The 24,304-nt window shown below is 48.8% G+C and overlaps 1 protein-coding gene across 1 annotated transcript in view; it reads left to right on the forward strand.

The window, feature by feature from the left end:
- The window catches only part of SEC63 (SEC63 homolog, protein translocation regulator), a 1,285,673-nt gene that overhangs the window by 936,291 nt on the left and 325,078 nt on the right, over nucleotides 1-24,304 (forward strand). The window contains exon 17 of the mRNA XM_069606555.1: nucleotides 17,748-17,906. Within this exon, the coding sequence (XP_069462656.1) occupies nucleotides 17,748-17,906 (159 nt within the window). The remainder of the gene's footprint in view (nucleotides 1-17,747; nucleotides 17,907-24,304) is intronic.

The following is a 24,304-nucleotide window of genomic DNA, read 5'->3' on the forward strand; positions in this document are numbered from 1 at the left end:
CCGCCCAAGGACACACCCTGGAGTCTCAACGCAGGTGTCCGTGGTTCCCCTCAGTTGCCTGTCAGGAGCAGCACATCCCTCAGCTCCTGGAAGAGTTATGGGCCATGCTGTGAAAATGGGCGATGGAGCTAGTTCCCCAGTGACTCTGGGGCTCTGGAGTCTATTCCAGATACCGTCTGGTCAGAAAGAAGACAGGGTGGGGGGCTGGAGGCCCATCCTAGACCTACGACATCTGAACAAATACCTCAAGTCCCAATAATTCAGGATTGTCACGTTGCAACACGTGCTTGGCCAACTGGAAAGAGAAGACTTCTTGACGTCATTGGATCTAGAGAACGCCTAATTCCACGTCCCCTTTCACTAGAAACAGCAAAGGTTTCTACGTTTTATGGTGTAGGGACAGCACTACCAGTTCAAGGCCCTACCTTTTGGACTTGAAGTCGGCCCCCAGAGTGTTCACGAAATGCCTGGCACCAGTGGTGACACATCTATGCCTACAGGGCATACACCCATACCTAGGCGACTGGCTGATTCGTGCCCACTTGCTGGAGCTGGCCGAAGGACACACTGAGGCGACTGTCCGGCTACTAACGTATCTGGGATTCTCTGTCAACCATCCAAAGTTCTTTTTAACTCCATCACAGAACGTGCTGCTCCTAGGTGCCAGACTCGATACAGTGTTTTGCCTGGAGTCGCCCTCTGAGGAGAGGATAGCAGCCATTCTGGGGAAGGTGCAGCGGCTTTCGACGAAGACTGCCACAGTGCGGGCCATCAAGTCGCTACTGTGCATGTCGTCCTGCAACTACCTTATCCGGCTCTGCAGGTTGCAAATGCGACCCTTTCAGGAAATCCTGGATGCCTGCTGGATACAGGTGTCCGGAAGTTTCATGGACAAGATATCTCTCAACGAGATCCGTCGAGTGATAGTATGGTGGGGACATTCGCTCAAACATCGGCTTGGATTTCAGAGCCTGCCATACCAGGAGATGGTCACCAGACTCCTCCCTAGAGGGATGGGGAGCGCACACCAGACGTCTGCACACCAGAGGCCTGTGGTTGCCAGAGGAGGAGGAGGATCTTCATATCAACATCCTGGAGCTACAGGCAGTGTTCTGGCCTCTCAAGTTGTTCCTCCCATCTCTGAGAGGCACGGTGGTGAGGATTTTCACTGACAACACCACCACCATGTTTTACATCAGGAAACAAGGGGGGGTACCCGCTCTCCAAGGAAGCCCAGGACTTGTGGCGCTGGGCTGTCAGACAGGGGATGTTCCTCGTCCCTCTCCACATGGCGGGAGTCAAGAACACCATCAGACTCGCTCAGCAGGGAACTGCGCTCCTGCCACCAGTTGGAGCTCTGTCAGGATCAGGTTGACCACCTGTTCGTCAAGTGGGGCAGGCCCCAGATAGATCTGTTTGCGACAGCGGCAAACTGCAAGTGGCAGAGGTTTGCCAGCAGGTTCCACTAACCGAGGAGCCTGGGGGGGATGCGTACTCTTACCCGTGGTAAGAGCTGTTCCTGTACGCTGAACCTGAGGGCTTGGCTCATGCAGCCCTAGAGTTTGGAAGATATGGGCTACCTGCGGACAGCAGGGAGGTCCTGGCCAAGGCCAGGGCGCAAGCGACTTTGAAGTTCTACGGTCACAAGTGGAAGCGTTACGCTATGCGGTTGCCGGTCTCATTACCCCTCTGAGGGTCACGGCCATGCAGGTTTTTCCATACTTGCTATCCTTGGCCAAGGCCGGACCAGCGCACGCCTCGATCATGGTACATCTGGCGGCTATCTTCCGCTACACCAGGTCTCCAGGAAGATCTTCACTTTGGTCTCATCGACTCGTCAAGGAGTTCCTCAAAGGACTCTTTCAGTCTTTCCTGCCGGTGAAGGCTCCTGCCCCTGCATGGAACATGGTTCTGATGACTCATGGGGCCCCCTTCAAGCCTATGCATCAGGCCCCTCAAATGCCTCTAGTGGAAAACCACTTTACTTGTGGCCCTCACCAGGAGGGTAGGTGAGATCCAAGCCCTATCATGCAAGCAACCTTACCTGGCTTTCCACAAATCGAGGGTGGTGCTGCAGGTGCACCCTTTTCATGCCGAAGGTTCCGTTGGAATTCCACCTCAACGGGCCTTTGGTGTTACCGTTTTTTTTTTTCTTTTTTCGAAGCCTTCGTCACGGGCTGAAAGGGCCTTGCACTCGCTGGACATTGCTTGTGCCCTGAAGTTCTACGTGACACACACAAAGAGTTTTCCGAAGACTTCACAACTATTCGGTCCTGTGGGCCATGGGAAGGCCTTGTCCAAGGCTTCCATGTCAAGGTGGCTCTCCGGCTGCATCACGTACTGTCATCGGTTGGCGAACTGACTGTAACCAACCTACAGACAGTGAGGGTAAACCGTTACCAACATGGTCAAGTGAAACATCTAACTCAATTATCGACTATATTTTCGCATCAGAAAGGATCAGAAACTTAACTACTTCAATTGGAAATTCGATTCAGCAGGATAGCGATCATCATTTGATTCAGATCGAATGGCCTATCCAGGCAACAACTGACCAACGTCTAATACTACCTGACTTTGAGCTTACAAATGGGATGAATAGACTCAGGATAAAACACAACCAAATGGCGGAAATAGTCTCAACTTTTGAAGGTGCGCCGATTCAAGATTACATAAAATTGAATTATGGTTGGATCCTAGAAAAATACCAACATATGGGATCAAAGAAGAATCAACAAATCCACCCTCATTACTTCAATAGTGAAGTTCAAACGAAAAAAAAACACTACCAAGCGTTGCGAAAACACAAGGCACTAAACTTTGAAATGGAAAGTATTCCAACGCAATAAAAGCCATCAAAGCATCGATAAAACAGAATGATGCAGAAGTGATGTTGACAGCACTTAATCAAAAAAATACGCGCCATCTATGGTCTATGTTGAACATCTCATCTGCAAGACAGAATATGATTCAAGAAGTGGATGCAAGCAGATGGGTGAATCACTACTCAACATTAAACAAAAATACTGTACAAACAGATATAATTGATATAGAGAGAGATGATGAGCCCTGGGACCTGAAATGGGAGACAGAAGACATTATTAATACCATTTAACTTACTCAACTCCTCGAGAGCTCCAGGCACTGATGGTTTAACAAATAGCGACCTAAAAATGGCCCCAGAACATTGGGCCAAATTCTTGAGTCATCTATTAAGAATAATTATAAAGACGAAAAAGATACCTCAGACTTGGACGACAGCTGTTCTGATCCCAATTTACAAAGCAGGAGATAGAAAAGATCCGGCCAATTATAGACCGATAGCTTTATTGGACCCTTTGGGGAAATTATTTGCCGGTTACCTCCAAACAAAATTGAATCTATGGGCAAGAGATGACGATAAAAAACCCAAAAGACAAACAGGCTTTGTAAAACGTATAGGCACCTCCTGCTGCTGAATATGATGAAACATGAAGCAATGGCTAAATCACAACAACTGTATGCTATTTTTATAGACTTAAAAACCGCTTTTGATTCAGTCAATAGACAACTATTATGGGCTAAGTTAAGAGATTGGGGATGCCCATCAAATATTCTGAATCCAATAAAACAACTATATTCGAATACTTCTATATGTGTCCGGCTGACGAAAGAGGGAAGAGTGACAGAATCCATTCCAACTGAGAATGGTTTAAAGCAAGGCTGTCCATCAGCCGCGTGCCTATATAATCTCTTTACCTATGATTTCGGAGACAAAAATTCAAAACAATACAGCAAATCCACCAAAAATCAACAGCGAAACCATTCAAACGCTAATCTATGCAGATGATATTATTATTTTAGACAAAACATTGAAAGGATTGCAACAAACAGTGAATAAAGCACAAGATTACATGTTGGAGAATAACCTACAAATCAACATTGAGAAAAGGAGAATAATGAAACTGGTTACCCTAAAGACAAAGACACAACAGAACATGAAGATTCAAATAGAAAATAAAGTGATCATGACAACCAAAACAATCACGTATTTAGGGGCTCTAATAAATCCATCGGCGAACGAAGCAGAATGGAAAGAACATATTGAAGGGAAAGCGAGATCTTTGGCAAAACAAGGTAGTTTCTTCCACTTAAAATATGGGAGTTTTTCAGTAAAAGCCACAATTCTGCTTTACAAACAAAGTAATCCCAATCTTGACATATGCAAGCGAGACAATCCTTAATCAACAACTAATGAGATGGCCTTATTATGAAGCGCTATTTTGGAGGAAAACTCTTGCCTTGTCTAAAACATTTCCAATGAATAGATTACGATTCGAATTAGCTTTACAATTGTTACAATCTATAGTACTTTGGAAACAAATGGACTTGTTAAGAAAAATCACTTCTGAAGAAGAAATACCAGCGTTGGAAATCCTAAAGGAAAAAAAGGAAGTTTTTCAAACAGCAGCATTATTTAAATGGTCTAATGAAATTAAAGCGAAAATGAGAGCGGAAGACATCAGAGGAATTGTTGCTTAATAGACCACTATGCAAAACGGAAAATACAAATGAATGATTGGTTAAGAACAATAGAAGTACAGAAAAAGTACAAGCGGCACCTTCAGGCGGAAACGGAAGTGAGAGCACTTAATGAACTACCATCATATTTAGCACAGTTTCCCTGTTAAAATATTAGAGATCTGTTTTTGCGCTTTCGGCTAAATATATTGCCCACCCGAGAATATCAAGCATTGATAGATAAAACACACAACAAATCCGCTGTCTGTCGCTTTTGCAACCAAACTAGAACATAAACCCTCTTTCATTTGATTTTGGTATGTCCAGCCTTGAAAGCGAAAAGAGACTTAGATAAAGATTTCTTTAAAATTTCTGAAAAATAATCAACAGAGGAAAGATGGGCGGAACTTCTCGAAGGAAGGAACCAACGCCTGATATTTACAGTGATCACATTTTGGAATGACTTTACTAAAGAACCCGTAGATGAATAAGAAGAATGGTGCTGTCTGATAATTTTTAAAGATATATGTAAAGACAAATGAAAAGTTTGTTAAATCAAACAAAGCATTTTAAATTAAAAAAAAAAAGACTGCTGCCCGACCGTCCGAGAGCCCACTCTACCAGAGTGATCGCTGCGATGACAGTGTTCCTGTTTAGTCTGCCCCTTCTGGACATCTGCAGGGCTGCTACGTGGAGGTCCACGCACACCTTCACGAAATTCTACTTCGTCGACAGGGGTTGCAGGGAGGAGCCAAGAGTCAGCCAAGCAGTGCTACGCAACCTGTTCGCTTCAGGTGAGTCTGTTCCAGAGGAGAAAGTTAATTGCTTCTGTTGAGCCTTGCCACCTCCCATGGTTGTGTAATGTTGTACTGCTATGCATTCATTATTCATGAGCATGTAAATCCATGCCAGACCCCATGGTGAAGAAGATCTAAGGTACTTACCTGTAACTATTGTTCTCCAGGATGGGCCTGGCATGGATTCAGATGCAAACCTTCCCTTTGAACCCTTTGCCGCTCTTCTTGGTCAGACTGCCACTTGATTACCAAATCTGAAGATGGCTGCTAGAGGAGGGGATTAGGGAGAGGACTGTCCTTGCATGGGGGCAGTATGACCCAGAGGACAGTGATTGGTTTAGAGGAGAAATACAGTTAGGATTCCCAGCCTGACGACTGGGAATATTCATGAGCTTGTGAATCCATGCCAGACCCATGCTGGAGAACAATAGTACAGGTAAGAAACTTAAACCTACTCACCTGTCTCCAGAGCTCTGGTTCTCTCCAAGCTGGACTACTGCAACAGCCTCTTTCTCAATCTTCCTAACTCTGCTCTTCACCCCCCCTCAATTAATCCAGAACAGGACTGCAACACTTATCCTTGGCCTCAAGCCCATGGATCACATCTCTCCAACCCTGAAATCTTCACTAGCTCCCGGTGGCTGCAAGGATCAAGTTCAAGACCCTTTGCATCGTCCACAAGGCTTTCTGGGGTTGGGGGTCTGCACACTCTCTGCCTAAATTCCTTCTTTCTAGAGCCCGTCGCTCAGCTAACTCGAACTATCTGAGGGTCAGACGCTTCTTCAAGCTTAGAGTGGGGGGTAGATCGCCTTCCGCTGCAGGTGCCTCCCTCTGGAACGGCCTCCCTGCCACTCTCAAACTTGAGCCGGACCACTTGAAGTTTCCGGAAGCTGCTCAAGACCTTCCTTTTCTCCTCTGCCTTCTCTCTCCCACTTCCTTGCTAACCTTCCTTCCTTCCTTCCTGTCTGTCTGCCTGCCCTGACTGGTTGCCGGGTACGCTCAGAGTCTCACAGGGGACCAGGCCCCTCCATGACCAGTCTTCCTGCACTGCCTCTGGGCTTACCGTGCACTTAGGGGCTGTAACTGTAATCGCGTACTGCCCCCTGCCTTCCATGCACTTAACCAGAGCCGCGCTGCACGAAGATCCCCTCTACCCTGTACTTTCCCCTCTCCCCTGCACTTTCCCTTTGCACCTTTGTTGTCGCACTTGCATGATACGAATGACACAAGGCCTAGTAAGATCGTTAGTCCTGTCGTCCCTCTGTCGTCCCCCTTCCTTGTCTTGTGGCGCCTAGATCACGTGTGTACAGGCACGTTATAAATAACAAATCCTATCACAATCAATGACCTTGTTATTCATCCGTGCCCATGGTTTGATCACTTGTTCATCCAGTTTGACATGGTGTCTGAGAAAAGGATAAAGACTAGGGCGATAAACAAATCTGTGATCACTACTAGAAATACTAGAAAGCTCTCCCTAGCAGGCTTGGAAGGATGGATTACACCCTTAGTGGACAAAGTGGACAGGATGGAATCAGTGGATGAGATGGCTAAAGCTTATCAGGAGACTTTTCTTAGAGCAACCAATGCCATTGCACCCCTTGAAACAAGGTTAGTACCAGATAGAAAAGTGAATGTGCGGTTCTCTCCAGAACTCCAAAAACTCAAAGCCAAAGAAAATAAGTGTTTCTATGCCTGCAAACTCTCCAAGGAGATCAAAGAGAAGGAGGCATACAACATTGCATCCAAAGAGTATAAATTGGCTTTTATCTCATCCAAAAAAACAATGTTTGACACCAGGATCACGAATGCTCAGTATGAGTCTAAAGGATGGTTCAAAATGTTAAGAGCTAGAAAACCCCTGCGCGAACAAACTGGATGGCCCAGAAAGATGTAGCATGGTGTACATCTATACAAGATGCTATGCTGAGTAAACTTAGTTTTGATCAAACAGAATATCGGTAGGAAGATGGTGGAACATGAAGTGGTCCTCTATACTACACAAACTCCGAAAGTTGTAGAACACTAGTTTAATTTCAGACCTGTCTGAATAGTTAAGCCGACAAAGTGTACCATCATTGCTTGCGCCCCGATAGGCATTCTGTCTAAATTTGTTAATGTATCCTTTAAGGAGAACCATGTACCTACCAGATGACCTAAAGAATGCCTGGATCACTCCACTCCTAAAATAATTTTTAAAATAAAATTAAAAAAACAGCCCCAGGAGCCAGCAAATTACAGGCAGATTACCAATAATCCTTTTTTTATTAAAAATGTTAGATTGTTTTGTATATATTCAGATTTGAAAGCACTTTAATAATCATAACATTTTAAATAAATGTCAGTCCAGCTTTAGGCAAGGCCATGGCACAGGAACCGCTCTGCTAGATTTAAAATCCAGGTAATCTCAGGTAGTGGATAAGGGACAACCAGCGCTACTCATGCTGCTTGACCTGTCTGCGAAATTCAACCATCCGTTATTAGTCACCAGGTTGAAGGAAGCAGCCGCCTTTTCTGATACGGCGACATTGAGGATTGAGTGCTTCCCGAGTAACAGATTGATCAGGTTGTGCAGTGAGTGTGCAGAGGCCATGCCTGCCCACTGTATTTTGGAGTGCCACAGGGTGCATGCCTCTCTCCCTCACTGTATAATATCTTCACTTTTCCCTTTTTTGATTTGCTGGAAGACAAAGGTATTTGGTTCACGAACTATGCAGATGACACACAGTGTCATACCGCTGTCTGGCATTCATGAGGAGGATTCGAAGAGGGTTGACAAGGTATACCAATTGATACAGGCTTGGATGGTTTGAAGGTGGTCTGGCCCTGAATAACAAAAAGTTGATGGCTGTAGGTACAGGATTGAGACAAAAAAGAAAGTCAAAACCCTAGGGATATATTTTGGTCATAACCTTAATATGCAGGTCCAAGTGACTAGCGTGGGTTTCACCTCCGCCTACTAAGTTACTAGCACAGCTACGCCCCCCTATATCTCAACAGCAAACTGTGAGATGGTTGCTAGGCCCATTGTTGGAGCTAAAATGGACTACTGTAGTAGTTTTTCCAATTGGGATTAGCAAAACCTATTGTGCAAAGCTGCACATTAAACAAAATTGTGCAGTGAGGATTATTGCTGGTCTAAAAAAGAGGGACCTCGGATCTGATGCTAGGAGAGGTTTACATTGGCTCCCTATTGCGGCCAGGATTGAATACAGTCTTCCTTTGATCAACCACGAATGCTTGATGTCAAGCCAGTCCTACCTGGTTGAAGCTCTAGAGAGCAAACTGCTCATACGAGATCTTGGATATACCAATCTCAACCTATTGAAGATGGCTAGATGTAAACTCATACAGGTCATTAAGGTCTTTGCAGCAGCACCTAGAGCCTGAAACACGATACCACCTGACTTGAGAGCAATGACATCTACAGAACTTTTCAGGAAGAAGTTAAAAAAACCCTGTTCTTTAGATAATCTCTCCTGTTCCATTTGAATATGCCGACATGCTCTGCCCCCTCACCCCCTGGCAATGGCACGGGAGTACTTGTAACTGTTGTCTGTCTAGTGTCCTGCCCGTACGCATCTGCGCCACTTGGTGCGCGATACAAATGCAATGAAGTAAACCTCTTTAGCAAAATGTGCCATTCTGAGAAACAATTTGTTGGGAAAGCCAAACCTGTTGATGTCACTCACTTAATGTATAACAATTGTAAATGCATAACAGTTTCTAGTGGGAAATGCTTTTGGCTATCCACTTAAGGCATTACCAATGCATTCTTAAATCTGTGAGGTGTTTGCGGTAATGGACCTAGAAAACCCATTTGTTAAAATACTATGAAATATGTGGAGAAAGAAGCAGAACAACGCAGGAGTGTCTTCTTAGCCATCTCCATTCAATTGCATTTGGGCCATACAATCGGGGCTTAAATTCAGGAGCTGTGCGGGTTCCAGAACTGGGACGCAGCAGGCTTGTTGCGAGTGGGTCAGTGTTAGGAAAGCTTTCTTTTTGCTCCTTTCCTGCTATAGACTTCTATGGGGCACTCTTTGTACTTTGTTTTGAACCCTGTTACATTTTGGAGGTAAGTAAAGCCTTCTGCTGTACTTAACTTTCCTGTTTACTTATTCTTGTGGTGAAACTGATAGGCTTAGTGACAATCAGTACTGAGTGACTATGTCTCTGTGAAATGCTTTTATTGTTACAATAAAGATTTTCCATAATAACTTACTAGAAAGTCTTGATTCTATTAAAGACACGGAGGCGAGCATTATGCTTCTCTTTCTTTATTTACATATTTAAAGAAAGGCTCAGCAGCAAGGTATTTTTGTGCACCAAGTGTCGTATGAGTAAACATAGAAAAAGGGGGGTGCACTAAATATACAATATAACAAGTAAACATAATATAACAGTAGTATTTCCAGAGTTCTGAATGAAACAAACTCCATTTCCCAGAGTTCCCTAGTGTCACCAAAGAAACATCAACATGTGACTTAGTCCTCCAATGGGTGTCCTGATCCCTTCATAAACAGTCCTAAACATGATGTGACTTCCTCTTTCGAAGCTGCGAACTTAGCTGTCCATGATAAGGTAGTACTTGTAGTTGGTAGATCTGTTGAACAGCTGATCAAGCGGATTTGTCGGCAGGCGCTGTCGAAAAAGGAGATTGAAAGTAAAATTACTTCATGTATATAACCACCCTAGTTCCCTTATCGGGGTGGGAGAAAATGTCATTGGGTTATTTATTTATTTATTTCTTATAAAATGCAATCATTTCTTTTGTGAGTTTTAGTAACTTATAACAATACATTGTCACAATTAGGAGAGAGGTACAGTATTATTTTCTCTTTGGGTGGGATAATGCTCGCCTCCGTGTCTTTAATAGAATCAAGACTTTCTAGTAAGTTATTATGGAAAATCTTTATTCTATGTCAAGACCGGAGGCTCCCATTATGCTTGTTTAAAGCTTACTCACCACAATAGATGCCGGTTGATCTACTGGTTTCAAGTAGAATTGTTTAAATACTGATTTGCTTGCCCAGTCTGCCATTCTCATGATGTCTTCTAGTCGAACTCCGGCCTGAAAGGCTTTGGAGGCCATAGCTCCTCTCACAGAGTGAGCTCCGAAGTGCTGGGTATCTATCCCGGCTTGAGTTAGTGTCCAGCGCGCTAAAGTGGGAGCGGAAACCGGTTTGTGTGGTTTACGCAGAGCTATCAGTAGTTGCCCGTTGGGGGAGGCCCTAAGGGGGGCTGTCTTTTCTTCATAAACTTTCAGGCATTTCACCAGACAAAGTTTAGGTTGGTCCTTGAATGCGGGGTAAGAAATTACCCTAGAGTTAAATTTCGTCCTTCTGTGTATGTGAAATACAATACCGTCAGGAGAAAAAGTTCTGCCCGCTAGGTCAAGGGCTCTGACATCAGAGACTCTCCTGCAGGAGACTAAGCAGAGTAAAGTAGTAAGCTTGCCCGAGAGGGCTGTACGTGATAGCTCCTCATTATGATGCCATGAAAGGAAAAGATTCAATACTTTGTTAACGTCCCAAAGTTTGTCATAGCGGGAAAGGGGCGGGACTGTAAGTCTGACTCCTTTTAATAATCTGCAGACGAGGTGGTGTTCACCAGCTGGTATTCCTTCAATGAGGTCGTGACCAGCTGAGATCGCTGAACGATATGCGTTCACTGTCCTGTAGGCGAGCCCTCTTTCTACTAGAGATGCTAAGAAATTCAAGATTTCCTCTAGAGGTGCTGAAATTGGGTGTAAGCCTTTTCTCCGGCACCAGGTGCTCCAGGCGCCCCAAGAGTTGGAATATCTCTTAAGGGTGGTAGGAGCCCAGCTTTCCTCGATGAGACTGATCGCCCTGCGTGACATGCCTGGAGTTCTCCATCTTGATCTGAAATCCTCCATGCTGCCAGGGTCAGAGAACCGTTGAGAAGAAGGGGATGCCTCTGCCCCGAAGGATCTAGAAGAAGATCCGGAAATTGGGGTAGTAGGATTGGAAAATCTGAGGAAAGTTCCAGAAGAACTGGATACCAGGTCTGAGATGTCCAGACCGGTGCTATGAGGACTAAGTCTGAATGTTCCAGACGGGCCTTCGCCAGGGTCCTCGCTATCATGGTGAATGGGGGAAAGGCATAGAGTACCCCTTGGGACCATTGTTGGAGAAAAGCGTCTGTTGCTGTTGCTGCTGGATCCGGTCTCCAGCTGTAAAACATTGGTAGCTGTGTATTGAGTCTGGAGGCGAAAAGATCTATGGACATTGGGCCCCAAATCTCCTGGAGGCGGAGGAAGACTCCTCTGTCGAGCTTCCAGTCGCTGTAGTCTGTGGAGTGGCGGGAGTACCAGTCCGCTACCACATTTGATAGGCCGGGAAGGTATTCTGCTGTAACTGAGATTCGATGTGCCAGACAGAAGTGCCAGAAGTCCTTGGCTAATTCTGCTAGAGGTCTTGATTTGGTGCCACCTAAATGGTTGATGTATCTTACCGCGGAAATGTTGTCCATTTTTAGCAAGATACAGCAACTCGCTCTGCCTCTGGCAAAGGAGCGTACTGCAAAGGAACCTGCCAGAAGTTCTAGGCAGTTGATATGCAGGTCTAGCTCTTGATAAGACCAGGTCCCTCCTGTGGCTATGGAGCCGCATCTCGCTCCCCATCCGGAGCGGCTGGCGTCTGACTCGATGATGATATCTGGAGCAGATCCGAAAATGGCTCTGCCGTTCCAGGCCTCCATGTGAGTGAGCCACCAGTTGAGTTCTGTCCTCGCTTGAGGAGATAATGTTAGGAGTTGAGAGTATGAAAGACTGTGTCTTAAGTGTTGGCCTTTCAGTCTTTGCAATTCGCGATAGTGAAGAGGGCCGGGAAATATCGCCTGAATGGAGGAGGATAGTAACCCTATCACTCTTGCCAGTTCTCGAAGAGAGAACAGGTCCTTCTGCAAGATCCTGCGTATCTCCCTTTTGGTAGAATGGATCTTGGCTGATGGGAGTCGGAGCTGACAATTCTGGGTGTCCACAACAAAGCCCAGAAATTCCATGCTCTTGGATGGAAGAAGAACTGACTTTTCCCAATTTATAAGGAAACCGAGACTGTGTAGCAAGTTTATGGCTAGTTTGGTCTGTTTCTGAACTAGTTCTTGCGACTGTGCCATGAAAATGATGTCGTCTAGATAAATAATAAGACGAACACCTTGCTCTCTTAGATGAGCTACTACAGGCCTTAGAAGCTTGGTGAAAACCCAAGGCGCTGAAGAGAGCCCGAAAGGTAGGCTTGTGAACTCCCAATCTCGATTTTTCCAGGAAAATCTCAGGTAATTTATATGTGCCTGATGAATTGGTATTGTTAAGTAGGCGTCTTTCAGGTCTAGACGCATGAGCCAATCGTTCGGTCTCAGAAGATCTCTGAGCATATGTATACCTTCCATTTTGAAATGGCGGTAAATGATGTATTCATTGAGAGCTTTGAGGTTTATGACTGGTCGTACTTTTTCTTTCCTGCGAACTAGGAATATGGGACTGAAAAACCCTCCCTGGCTTTGACAGGGGCGAATTGCTCTCTTCAGACAAAGATTGTGTATTTCGCTGTCTAAGGCGATTTGATCTGTCTGAGACATTACTATTGGAGTAGGGCGACATGTCTGGATGGGCTGCTCGAAAAACTCTAGGCGCAGGCCCCGAGCTGTGTCCCTGACCCAGGCGTCTCCTGATAAGGTATCCCAAGCATTTATAAACATCATTAACCTCCCACCTATAGGAGTCAGTGGCGCTGGCGCTGCTATAAGTACACTGACCTGTAGATTGTTGTTGGGCTGGGTATCTGGCCGCTCTTCTCCAGGGGCGCCCTCTTCCACGACCTCTTGAGGGAAAGAAAGTGTCGGAGCGCTCTTGCCAGGAGTTATGCTGGCCTCTGGAGTGTTGAGATCTTTTGTCGAAAAAGTAACGGCCGGAGGAGCGACCTCTGCCTCGTCCGGCCCTGGTGAAAACCTTGGACGCGAAGACTCTTTTTATGGAGGCCTGTGCTTGGTCCAATGCTGTAAATGTTCCCACGAATTTCGCCATTTCCTTCATAAAAGGATCTCCAAAAAGCAGGCCTTGTGCTGTTGGACCCGACTCTGTGTCTGCCAGTTCGCTCAGTTTGGCGTCTATTTTATATAGGATGCCTTTTCGGCGTTCTGTCGAAATAGCACAACTGGCGTTACCTTACAGGCAAATTGCCCGTTGAACCCAACCAGAGAGTATTACCGGGTCAATGGGATTAGAAGAGTTTATTGCTTCTTCCGCTAGATCTGAAATCTTGGCTAGTGGCCCCGCCACGTCTAGTACTTTGTCCTGACAGGACTTCCAGGCACGGTCTATGCCTTTCCTTGGGTCTTTTACGTTTTTACCTAGGAAGGTAATCATCTTTGAATCTAGCTCTGGTGTTAGAGCCACTTTGTCCGCAATATCTGGACGTGGACATTCCGCTCGAAGTCTAGCTCTGACTTCTTTATCCAGTGGCTTACGTAGTCTGAAATGAATGTATTTTGATGTCTTTGAAGACGGTTCCCAGTCTGTGGATCTGGGGTGCATAAGGTCTTCCGGAGTGAACATCCCCTCTGCAGGAGGCTTGTTTCCGGTTGTGTTCTTGGGGATGGGGTCTGCCGCAGTCCCAGAACCTGAGGGCTTTGAACCCTCTATTTGAATTTCCTCTTCAGATGAGGATTGAGAAGGATCAGCGTCGTAGATGCTCTTGTTTTGGTCGTCCTCTGTGCCCTGTACATATCTCTCCGGGCTTGAGGGTCCATTTTCCCTCATTTCTTCCTCTGGGTAAGAGGGTTCATGGGAAGAGGTTACCTTCCTGTTCATAAAGGCTTGTTTCAGCCTGGAGAAGGCGTCCGAAACGGCAGCTGTGGCATCTGTTGGCTGGCTCGGGGGGGTCGTAGAGCTTCTGCTCTTGCGAGCCGGTATACATCCCCCTTCCGTAAGGTGCTTCCTCTTTTGCGTTCTCTTCCTCCCAGGAGGGGGAGGTCCCTCTTAAATGCTCTTCCATAGTTTCTAGGCGTTGTTGAATGGGAAAGAGCATGTCTGTTACTGCTTTTCTAATACTGGTCTCCACAGAGGATCCCAGTACCTTTTGTAAGCTGTTAGCCATCGCCACCTCATCTATATAGCAGTGATCTTCCTCAGTCTCAGACCAGGCCTGATCTGATTGAGGTGAGTACTGCGCTGCCATAATAAAGTTTAAAGCACCTTACTCACTTTTTTTTTTTTTTTTTTGTCTTCTGGGTTTTAGAACGCCTTCTCTCACTGCCCAGTAAAATCAGTTCAGCTTAGTGTTATAGTCTTTAGAGAATGCTGAACGGGAGATTTTCTCTCTCTTTTTTTTTTTTTTTTTTTTTTTTAAATTTATGTAGATTATGTATTTAAATATATATTCAAGCACTCGCGTGCGAATTCTTGTTGATCCGCGATGAAATAAAGTGTGTATTTGCTGTCGCCTGAGGAGAGATTCCGGCGCTCGAGTTCGCAAAGACCGTTATAACTAAACGGTCATGCGCACTCGAGCGCCGGAATACAGAGGAAAGGACCAGGAAGAGCAGGAGCTCCCCTGGTGGTTAGTGGGCGGCGTTGCGGGCTGTAGTAATGCCGCGCCGGCCTCCCCGTGCCCGAGGAGAGTACCGATGGGTCGGGGAAGCCGACGCGAGCCCGCCGAGAGGTCCGCTTGTGAAGCGGAAGAAACAGTTGATAAATTGTATTAGCGCGAAGCGAAGCTTCGAATCACGCAGTCTCCGACGCCAGCAGAAGGCAGCTGGCGTCGGAGTTAATAACGAAGGTAATGATTAAAAGGAAATCAATTCAATTTGAGGCAGAGTGCACTCTTAATAACAATTAAACATATATAGCAATGTCAATTACTATGAACATGAAATAACGTGTCATAAACATTGGTAAACATGAAGGTACTTATCTCTTGCTGTGAGCAGCAAAGAAAGAGGAAGTCGCATCATGTTTAGGACTGTTTATGAAGGGATCAGGACACCCATTGGAGGACTAAGTCACATGTTGATGTTTCTTTGGTGACACTAGGGAACTCTGGGAAATGGAGTTTGTTTCATTCAGAACTCTGGAAATACTACTGTTATATTATGTTTACTTGTTATAATGTATATTTAGTGCACCCCCCTTTTTCTATGTTTACTCATACGACACTTGGTGCACAAAAATACCTTGCTGCTGAGCCTTTCTTTAAATATGTAAATAAAGAAAGAGAAGCATAATGGGAGCCTCCGGTCTTGACATAGAATTGCGACACATCACCTTACAGTGTAGTGCAGTTAGGAGTCTTAGTATCCTAATATATTTTTTAAATAATGGCTTTTTTCATTACTTTTACAATGTGCCCAAGACAAGCTAGTAATACTTTTTACCATTTTTGGAACATTTTACTTGTGCATGGCTGGCAACCTAAGATGGCCATGCCACAACGTTTTCCACTTGTACTTTGGCCATATTGTTCTCTGGCCTTCTTCCTGCTGGTAGAAGCTGTGGTTTCCTTGGCCAATGTGGCAGTTCGTGCATGTGTGTCCAGAGGAGGGGACTGGAACTGTGTAGTCTCAATCCACATCTCTGGTTCATGAATGTCTGTTGCTGGGCAAATGTTGTAGCCAGTGGCTATCCATGATTGGATAGTCACTGGCTGTTTGGATGGGTGATGATCCTTAACATTGGTGGGCTTGAGCATGCTCCCAGCCCAAATCTTGGATAAAAGGAGCACTCCTACATCTATTCAACAGATCATTGTTGGAGCCAAGACCTCTGTGCGGATGTGCTGCCCGAGGATGACCACTGAAACGGACCAGAGCTGTATCGGTGAAGCCATGCTCCTCTGTCCTGATCTCTAGAATGCAATTGTCAGTGCTTCAACCCCTGGACCGGTGGGCACAACCACTCTCGACCCGTTCGAAGATCCATGCTTTCTGAGCTTTCGAAGGTGTCCCTGGACGAACTGGTGGACTGACCAACTTTCTCCTAGGCCACCTTGCTCTTGCAGTCACCGTTTCAAGTGCATCATTGGAACGTGGCAGACCTTTGCTTGTGTGACAAGATGCCTGCTTTGGCATTTTCATACTTCTAGCATGAACAGCTGCTGTGCTGGGCCTGCTCCTTTGTTCGTCCTTTGAAGATTGGCTGTCGCCACCTGACCGTTGCAACACTCCTTCAATTCCTGGATGTGTCCTGAGGCGGTCTGCCTTGCATAAGTCTTCATCTTTCCTTGTTTTGGTGTTCTACTGAAGCTGTCTGGAAAGGATCCTAAACACCACAACCAACTAAATCCTGCGTCTGAAAGTGACCTCTGCACCTGCAATCCATTGGCCTTCCTCAACGGGGCCAGACACAGAAGAGTGTCCCCAATGGATTCTGGAATACCAGCACTGGCCTACCTGTGTCTGACCACACTGTCCTCTTTAGGGTCTTGTCCCTAAATCAATCTTTCCTGACTTTGGTCTGTGGAGGCCTGGTCAAGGATCCCTGCTTAGGACTATCCCAAGGACTGGTATTGAGTGAATTTACATACCTGAACTTAAACTTTTTGACTCTTATTAATCATAAGCACTGGCATTGCCAATCTTTTCATAAACCTACATGTGAAGTATATACTTTTGAACCGGTGACCTTTGGGAACAAGGCCCCACACCATCTTATGGTTGGACTTTATTAGAGCTAGGGGGAAGCTGTTCTCAAATTTATACTGAAGTGCTCTTTCTAGGTCTAATGCTTTAGAGTAGTTGCATGTTTTACCTGTCATTGAACCAAACGCTGTTCTTTTTCTCTTAAGGTTGAACGTATATATCGGTTTAATAGTGTTAGTGTCACAGTATTTGACTAGAAGTTTTACCTGCTTAGTTTGTATTTGAAAAGCTTAATAAACTATTGTATATTCTTATACTTACCTGTCTAACTGGAATTATTGGTGTTGCTCGTGTAGCCTAAGACCATTCTCACACTCTTCCTGAGATTAAGCCTTGCCGCTCTGCTACCTTACCTTGATTGGGTTTGGCTAGTCCTCAGTGTCTCCCAGTTCACCATAATATGATGGCCTCCCAAAATCCACCCCCAAGGTTGATTTCTGAAATCCTTTGTAACAGGTGGCATCCATTTTAACTGTTAGCTTTTCCCTCACCTGCTAGGGAGACAGGTGATTATGGGACTAGTTTCACAGGAGCTGGTACGTTTCAGACTCTGCAACTACATGTATGTTATTAAATCCATTCCTCTTTATGTAACATTACTGGAGCCTTTGTTCTTTGGGTACACTTGCAATTCATGTAATAAAGCCATTCATGCATCCTACATTGAAACAGAAAGTTTAAAACTGTGGATATGTGTTCTATCTGCTCTTGGTGTATTTATTGATTCAGCATCACAATAAAGGCTAAGAGTTTTGGGCAGTTAACTCTACAATGTCATTGTTTTTTCCCCAGGAAATTATACTGAAAGAAGAAGAGGATGAGCTTTCAGACAAAGGCAGCGACTCTGATGAAGAGGACACAAACAAGGATTCACAAAGTGATAAGGACGACGGAAGTGACAAAGATTCAGACAGAGAGCCAGATGAAAAACATAACAAAGATGATGAAGCTGTAAGTCTACTTTTATGCTTTCTGTAAATGTTTGATTTCATGTATCCACTGCTCAAACCCTGTACGACCCATGTGGGTCAGGATGTAGGCAGACCTATTACTGAGATATACCATTGAATCACAGAAGATTTTAATGCAAAAGAATGGGTAATTCTGTTGCCCCAGTAAGGGTGTGCCTTGGCCTCTGCACTTGCATGCTTTCTTGACCATTGCTGGCCTTTAACCACTCTCCTACTGAGGCTTGCTCTTTTGCACTGCTTCTGCCAGCCCACCTGGTAAGACCCTGAGGGAGTGACTTTCTCCCTGTGCACTCACACAGCCTTAATGGTTTTCACATGTGTGTGCGCGCATGCACCTGGATGAGCACAGATCTAGAGGTGTGCTGAATCACGCTGCTGCTTCCTGGTGATTTGTTTGATGTCAGGTGGCACAGTCTGCACCAGTCAGGTCTCGGCCCCGTCTTGGGGCTTGGGGGAATGACGGAGAGCAGTTGGTAGGTTACTATGTTAACCACTGGAACACTCATGGGGGTAAGTACCTCCTCCCGCCTGGTCAGGCCAGAGGGGCAAATGGGAAACCTAGGTAGAGGCCCAGCCATGTTCCACCTTGTTGTAGCTCTATAACCCTGCCCTGGGTTCCACCGTGGCCAATGGGTGTATTGCAGGGGTTGTACGTTTGAGGTCCCCACCCTCTTCTCAGTTTGGCCCACATCATACTAGTCTTACACACAAGTAGCTTTTGTTGCACCGGGGCATGCAGTGGAAAGCCATTGGGGTACATCCAGGAGTGATTGTGCCCACCCCTGGAGCAAGTTATTGCAGGGTGGCCACCTGCCACTGCTTTAGTACTTGATAACTGCTCTGTCTGGTTTCCTGGTAGATATATTTTATTTATATCGCGCTCGTACACCAGTGTTTCAGAGCACGATGAGGCAAGGGAGGGGAACAGGGAAGAACAAAACACCGATCTTTCTAGGCCCAGTGACATTGAGAACACGCAAGTGCATGGGGAAGGGGAAAAGTGCATGGCAGGGGGAGAAATGGAACGTGCGAAGCAGAGGAGAAATAGATAAATGATAACAAATAAATAAAAATAATAATAAAGGCAATAAACGGTGGTAGTGCAGCCAGCAATTGGCCAGTGCTGGGTTTAAGGCGACAGGATATGTCTGATAAGTGCAGAAAGAAAAGAAGGGGGATGGGGGACTGTATGGGTACAGACAGTGCTCCAGGTAAGATTTTGAGGTGGTGAGAGTAAATGTGATTTTAAGAGAGTAAAAATGACTTTTCACCTTTGCAAGAGAGTAAAATGTATGCGACATTCAGTCGACGTGTGGAAAAACTGTATGGTTCTCCAGCATGGGGTCTGGCATGGATTCACATGCTCATGAATATTCCCCGTCGTCAGGCTGGGAATCCTCGGTAAAGAAAAAACCAGTATCAGTTTCGTTTCTGATCTGTCTTTCGTAGTAATAACCAATCACTGGTCTCTGCGTCATACTGACCACAGCCAATGACTGCCCTCTACCTAAGCACCGCCTCTGGCAGCCATCTTCAGATTTTTACCGCACGTTCATGTGTTGGGATCCTCGTGCTATTGCTCTCGAGCGTTAGTGCTATTTTTTCGCGCTTTTTCACAAAAACTTCGATTTTCGGTCAAAAGAGCCTCAAGCTCCACCGATCCTATATCCGATCAACGGGGACCCGTGTCGGATTCATCTGTGCCCCTCAAGGGTGAAGATTTCGTCGAGCTACACTTCGGAGGACTCCAGAAGCTTCTCAGGCCCGGTCTCGGAGATGGCCCAGGAGAAGGGAAGCTCGACGCCCGGAAAGCTGTTCAGGGCCTGCCCTGGATGCCAGCTGCAGAACGTCTTCAAGGAGGACGAACACTCTTTCTGCCTTTACTGCCTTCATGGGGACAAGACGCACGTGGAGAAGGACTGTGCGTTTTGCGGCAACATGTCGGAACGGACCATGAAGGACCGCCATCAACGTCTCGCCAGCTGGCTGGAGGGTAAGAGCCCGTCTGGCGAGAAGAAGAAGAAATCTGAGCGGTCTTCTAAGACCTTTGAGGGCGCCCCGGCGACGGGGGCCCAACATAAGGCCAAGCACCGCGAGTCCGCTGGCACCGGGAGCGCCGAACGGTCGGGCTCTACGGGCGCCAGGCAGGGCGCACCCTCCCCGGCACCATCAACCACGAGCCAACGCTCTGGGTCGGGTAAGAGGAAGGCCGAGCACCCGGCGAAGCTCCTGGAGAGACCCCGGTCGAGCTCTAAGGCAGAGGAGGAGCGTGGCAGTGCCCCCTCCCTCAAGGATAAGGCGGTGAGCGCACCTAAGGTGGTGAAGGCCTTGATCCATTCGACCAAGCCCTCTATCGAAACGGTCGCGGCGGCCCTGGCCCAGCCTGTGGAGGCTGCACCAGTGGTGGCGGCCTCGGGGCCCAGAATCTCCCTGCCTCCCCGGAGGGAGTCTTCTTTCGTGCCCATCGATAGGACCCCCGTGAAACCCTCCGTGGGGAAGAAGGGGGGGCAGGGCGTCGTCGTAGATTCGGCCTCAACCTCAGAAGAGGAACTGATCGAGGTCTTAAGCCACGGCCTAGGCGTGGAACAAGACCAGCCCGTCGGAATGGGCCCCGACGCAGGTGACGACGACGACATCGTCGAGGATACCGACGGGGCCCCTGCTCGCCCGTCGGATTCCCCTCTGCCAGCGCCGCAAGACAACTCAGCGGCCATTTTGTTGGCTATACAGTCCTTATGCTCCGAGATAAGGACGAGACTACCGTTACCGACGGAGGAACCTCTCCCGTCGGGGGATCCAGAACCGGGACCTTCTGGTGTTCCCCCTACCAAGAAAAGAAGGATCCATCCACCGCCTCCTTTTCAACCGTCGCGCCCCGTCCAGCCCTCCTCCCCGTCCACCCGAGGGGATGATACGGGGACTGACACGGCAGCGACGGGTACGGACGACGAGGCATACGACGAGGATTTTCCGTCGTCGCCTCCCCCCAGGGCTTCTCCGCCCGACGAGATTGGATCGTTCCACTCAATGATCGCCAGGGCATCCGAGCTTTTCCAACTCTGCCCTGAGGAGAAGAAAAAGGAAGGCTTCCTTTACCAACGGCGCGAGACCAAGAGGAAGACGGTCCTCGCAGTGCCTCTGTTGGACGACATTTGGGATGAGGGCCTTTCCCTCCTCAAGAACCCTTCCACGACGCCAGCGAAAAGAGACCGGTACGAGAAAAAGTACCGGGTCCCGGACTCGGCCCCCCTATGCCTCCGGGCGCAGCCTACCCCGGACTCCGTCGTCTCCGCGGCAGCCAGGAAGAAAGCGGGGGGGGGGGTGCGGCCTCCACGTCGACTTCCCCGCCGGACGGCGAGGGAAAGAAATTGGATGCCATGGGACGCAGAGTCATCTCGTCGGCGGCGACGACGATTAAAGCGGCCAACGCCTTGGCTATCGTGGCCCGCTACGACAGGGAACTCTGGTACAAGATAGCTCCCCTGCTGGATTTTCTGCCTGACGACAAGAGGGCGGAGGCCCTTGAGATCCTGCAGGAAGGTGAGGTGGCCTCGGACCACGCCATCACCGTGGCGACGGACATCGCCGACACTGGGTTCCGCCAGATGGGCAACGGCGTTTGCCTTCGACGTCGCGGATGGCTCAAGGCTACGGACTTTCGGCAGGACGTCCAGAACAGGGTCCTGGACATGCCCTTCGACGGGAACAACCTGTTTGGGAAGACAGTGGACGATTCCCTTCAGGCCATCAAGGCGGATACTGAGACGGCCCGGGCCCTTGGAGTGCTGCAGCAACGGCGGACGCCCTTTCGGAGCGGCGGAGGCAAGGGCGCCTCCAAAGGTTCCGGCGGCGGTTTCGCTTCCTACCGTCAAGCGGCCCGCTCGTCGTCGCAAGAGGCCTACAGAGGACGAGGCAAGTCTGGCGGCCCCCGCCGTCGTCGCCAAGGAGGCCAAGGCGGCAAGGCCGCGTCCAAGCAGGATTGAACCGGCCGTGGGGTCGGGCCCCCACCGAAGCACCCCGGTGGGAGGCCGGCTGGCGGGCTTCGTCAGCGTGTGGGAGTCCATCTCCACCGACCGTTGGGTGCTGGACGCCCTGGCCCGGGGCCACGCGCTCGAGTTTCAAAGAAGGTGCCCGCGCGTCCCCCCCGTGGCCAGGAAAGAACTTCACGTCCCTCAACTTCTCCTGGAGGTAAAGGCGATGCTCAGAAAGGGCGCCATCGAACTCGTCCCAAAGAGGCTTCGGGGCTCCGGAGTCTACTCGCGTTACTTCCTCGTGAAGAAGAAGACGGGAGGATGGCGCCCCATCCTGGACCTGCGACGCCTGAACAAGTTCATCAAGGCGCAGAAGTTCCGGATGGTCACCCTCCAGCACGTCCTGGGTCAGCTGGAGGAAGGAGACTTCCTATCGTCGTTGGATTTGGAGGATGCCTACTTCCACATTCCCATCCTAAAGGGGCACCGAAAATTCCTCAGATTCGTGGTCCAAGGGCGTCATTACCAGTTCAAAGCCCTTCCCTTCGGACTGCGGTCGGCACCCAGGGTTTTCACCAAGTGCCTCGCACCGGTGGCGGCGCAGCTGCGCCGCGAGGGGATTCACGTCTACCCCTACCTGGACGACTGGCTCATCCGCGCCAAGACGAGGGAGCTCGCCGTGGTCCACACGGCAAGGACCGTCCAACTCCTCACGGACCTGGGATTCTCCGTGAACTACGCCAAATCCCACCTGGTGCCCGCGCAAGTCGCACTGTTTCTGGGAGCGAGGCTCGACACAGTGTCCCTTCTGGCCTCCCCGTCGGAGGAGAGGACCAGGACCATCTTGGGCAAGGTGCAACGGATGTTGGTGGCCGACGCGGCCAAGGTGAGGTCCATCAAGTCCCTCCTCGGGATGATGTCTTCCTGCATCTACCTCATTCCCATGTGCAGGCTCCGGATGCGCCCGTTGCAAGAGTTCCTGGATGCGCGCTGGATCCAGACGACGGGCAGCTTCGAGGAAAGGATCAAGCTCGACGAGAGTTTCCGACGAGCGATACGGTGGTGGGGCACCCGCGCGCATCTGACGGCGGGCATGGACTTCCAGACCCCAGCCCACCAGGTGACTGTGACCACGGATGCCTCCCTAGAAGGGTGGGGAGCGCATACCGAAAATCTGCACGCAAGGGGACTCTGGCTCCCGACGGAGAAGTCCCTGCATATCAACGTCCTGGAGCTCCGTGCAGTGTTTTGGGCCCTCAGGTCCTTCCTTCCGTCCCTCAAGGGCAAGGTGGTGAGGATCTTCACCGACAACACCACCACCATGTTTTACATCAGGAAACAGGGCGGAACCAGGTCCCCAGCGCTGTCCAAGGAGGCGCAGGACCTGTGGCATTGGGCCGTCGCCCAAGGGATTCTTCTGGTGCCGTTTCATCTGGCAGGGATAAAAAACACCATCGCCGACTCACTCAGCAGGGAGCTGCGCTCGTGCCACGAGTGGGAACTACGGCAGGATCTGGTGGATCGCCTCTTCCGACGGTGGGGCACACCCCAGATCGACCTGTTCGCGACGGCGACGAACACCAAGTGCCGGAGGTTCGCCAGCAGGTTTCCCCAGACGAGGAGCATGGGCGATGCTTTCTCGTTCCCCTGGGAGGGCCTGTTCCTCTACGCGTTCCCTCCCTTGCCTCTGCTAATCCGGCTCGTCAACCAGCTCAAGAGGTCACGGTGCAGGATGATCCTCGTCGCACCTGCGTGGCCGAGGCAGATATGGTTCCCGGACCTTCTGGACTTGTCGGCGTCCCCGCCAATCAAGCTGCCGGCGGACGCGGATCTACTCTCCAGGGAAGGAGGCGCCATCCTCCACCACGACCCGAAGTCGCTGAACTTGCAGGCCTGGCTCCTGCAGCGCTAGAGTTTGGAGGATACGACATACCGGCCGATTGCAGAGAGGTTCTTGCAAAGGCCAGGGCGTCCTCGACTCTTAAATGCTACGGACACAAATGGAAGAGGTTCTCTGTCTGGTGCCACGCACAGAAGGTTAACCCTCTACGGATTACGGCTCCCCAAGTGCTGCCGTACCTGCTGACGCTGGCCAAAGCTGGTCTGGCACACGCGTCCATCAAGATTCATCTTGCTGCGATCTCCCGATACACCAGAACCACGGGCCGGACGTCCTTGTGGTCTCATCGTCTGGTGAAAGAGTTCATGAAGGGACTGTTCAGATCGTTCCCGCCGGTGAAGGCTCCGGCCCCGGCGTGGGAGCTCAACGTGGTGCTGACCAAACTCATGGGACCTCCGTTCGAGCCTCTGCACTCGGCCCCGTTGAAGTTTCTATCGTGGAAAACAGCTTTTCTCGTGGCCATCACCTCCGCACGACGAGTGGGAGAGATCCAGGCCCTTTCCTGCA

This window comes from Ambystoma mexicanum, chromosome 4p (assembly GCF_040938575.1).
Source record: "Ambystoma mexicanum isolate Mex_15411 chromosome 4p, UKY_AmexF1_1, whole genome shotgun sequence".
Taxonomy (NCBI): domain Eukaryota; kingdom Metazoa; phylum Chordata; class Amphibia; order Caudata; family Ambystomatidae; genus Ambystoma; species Ambystoma mexicanum.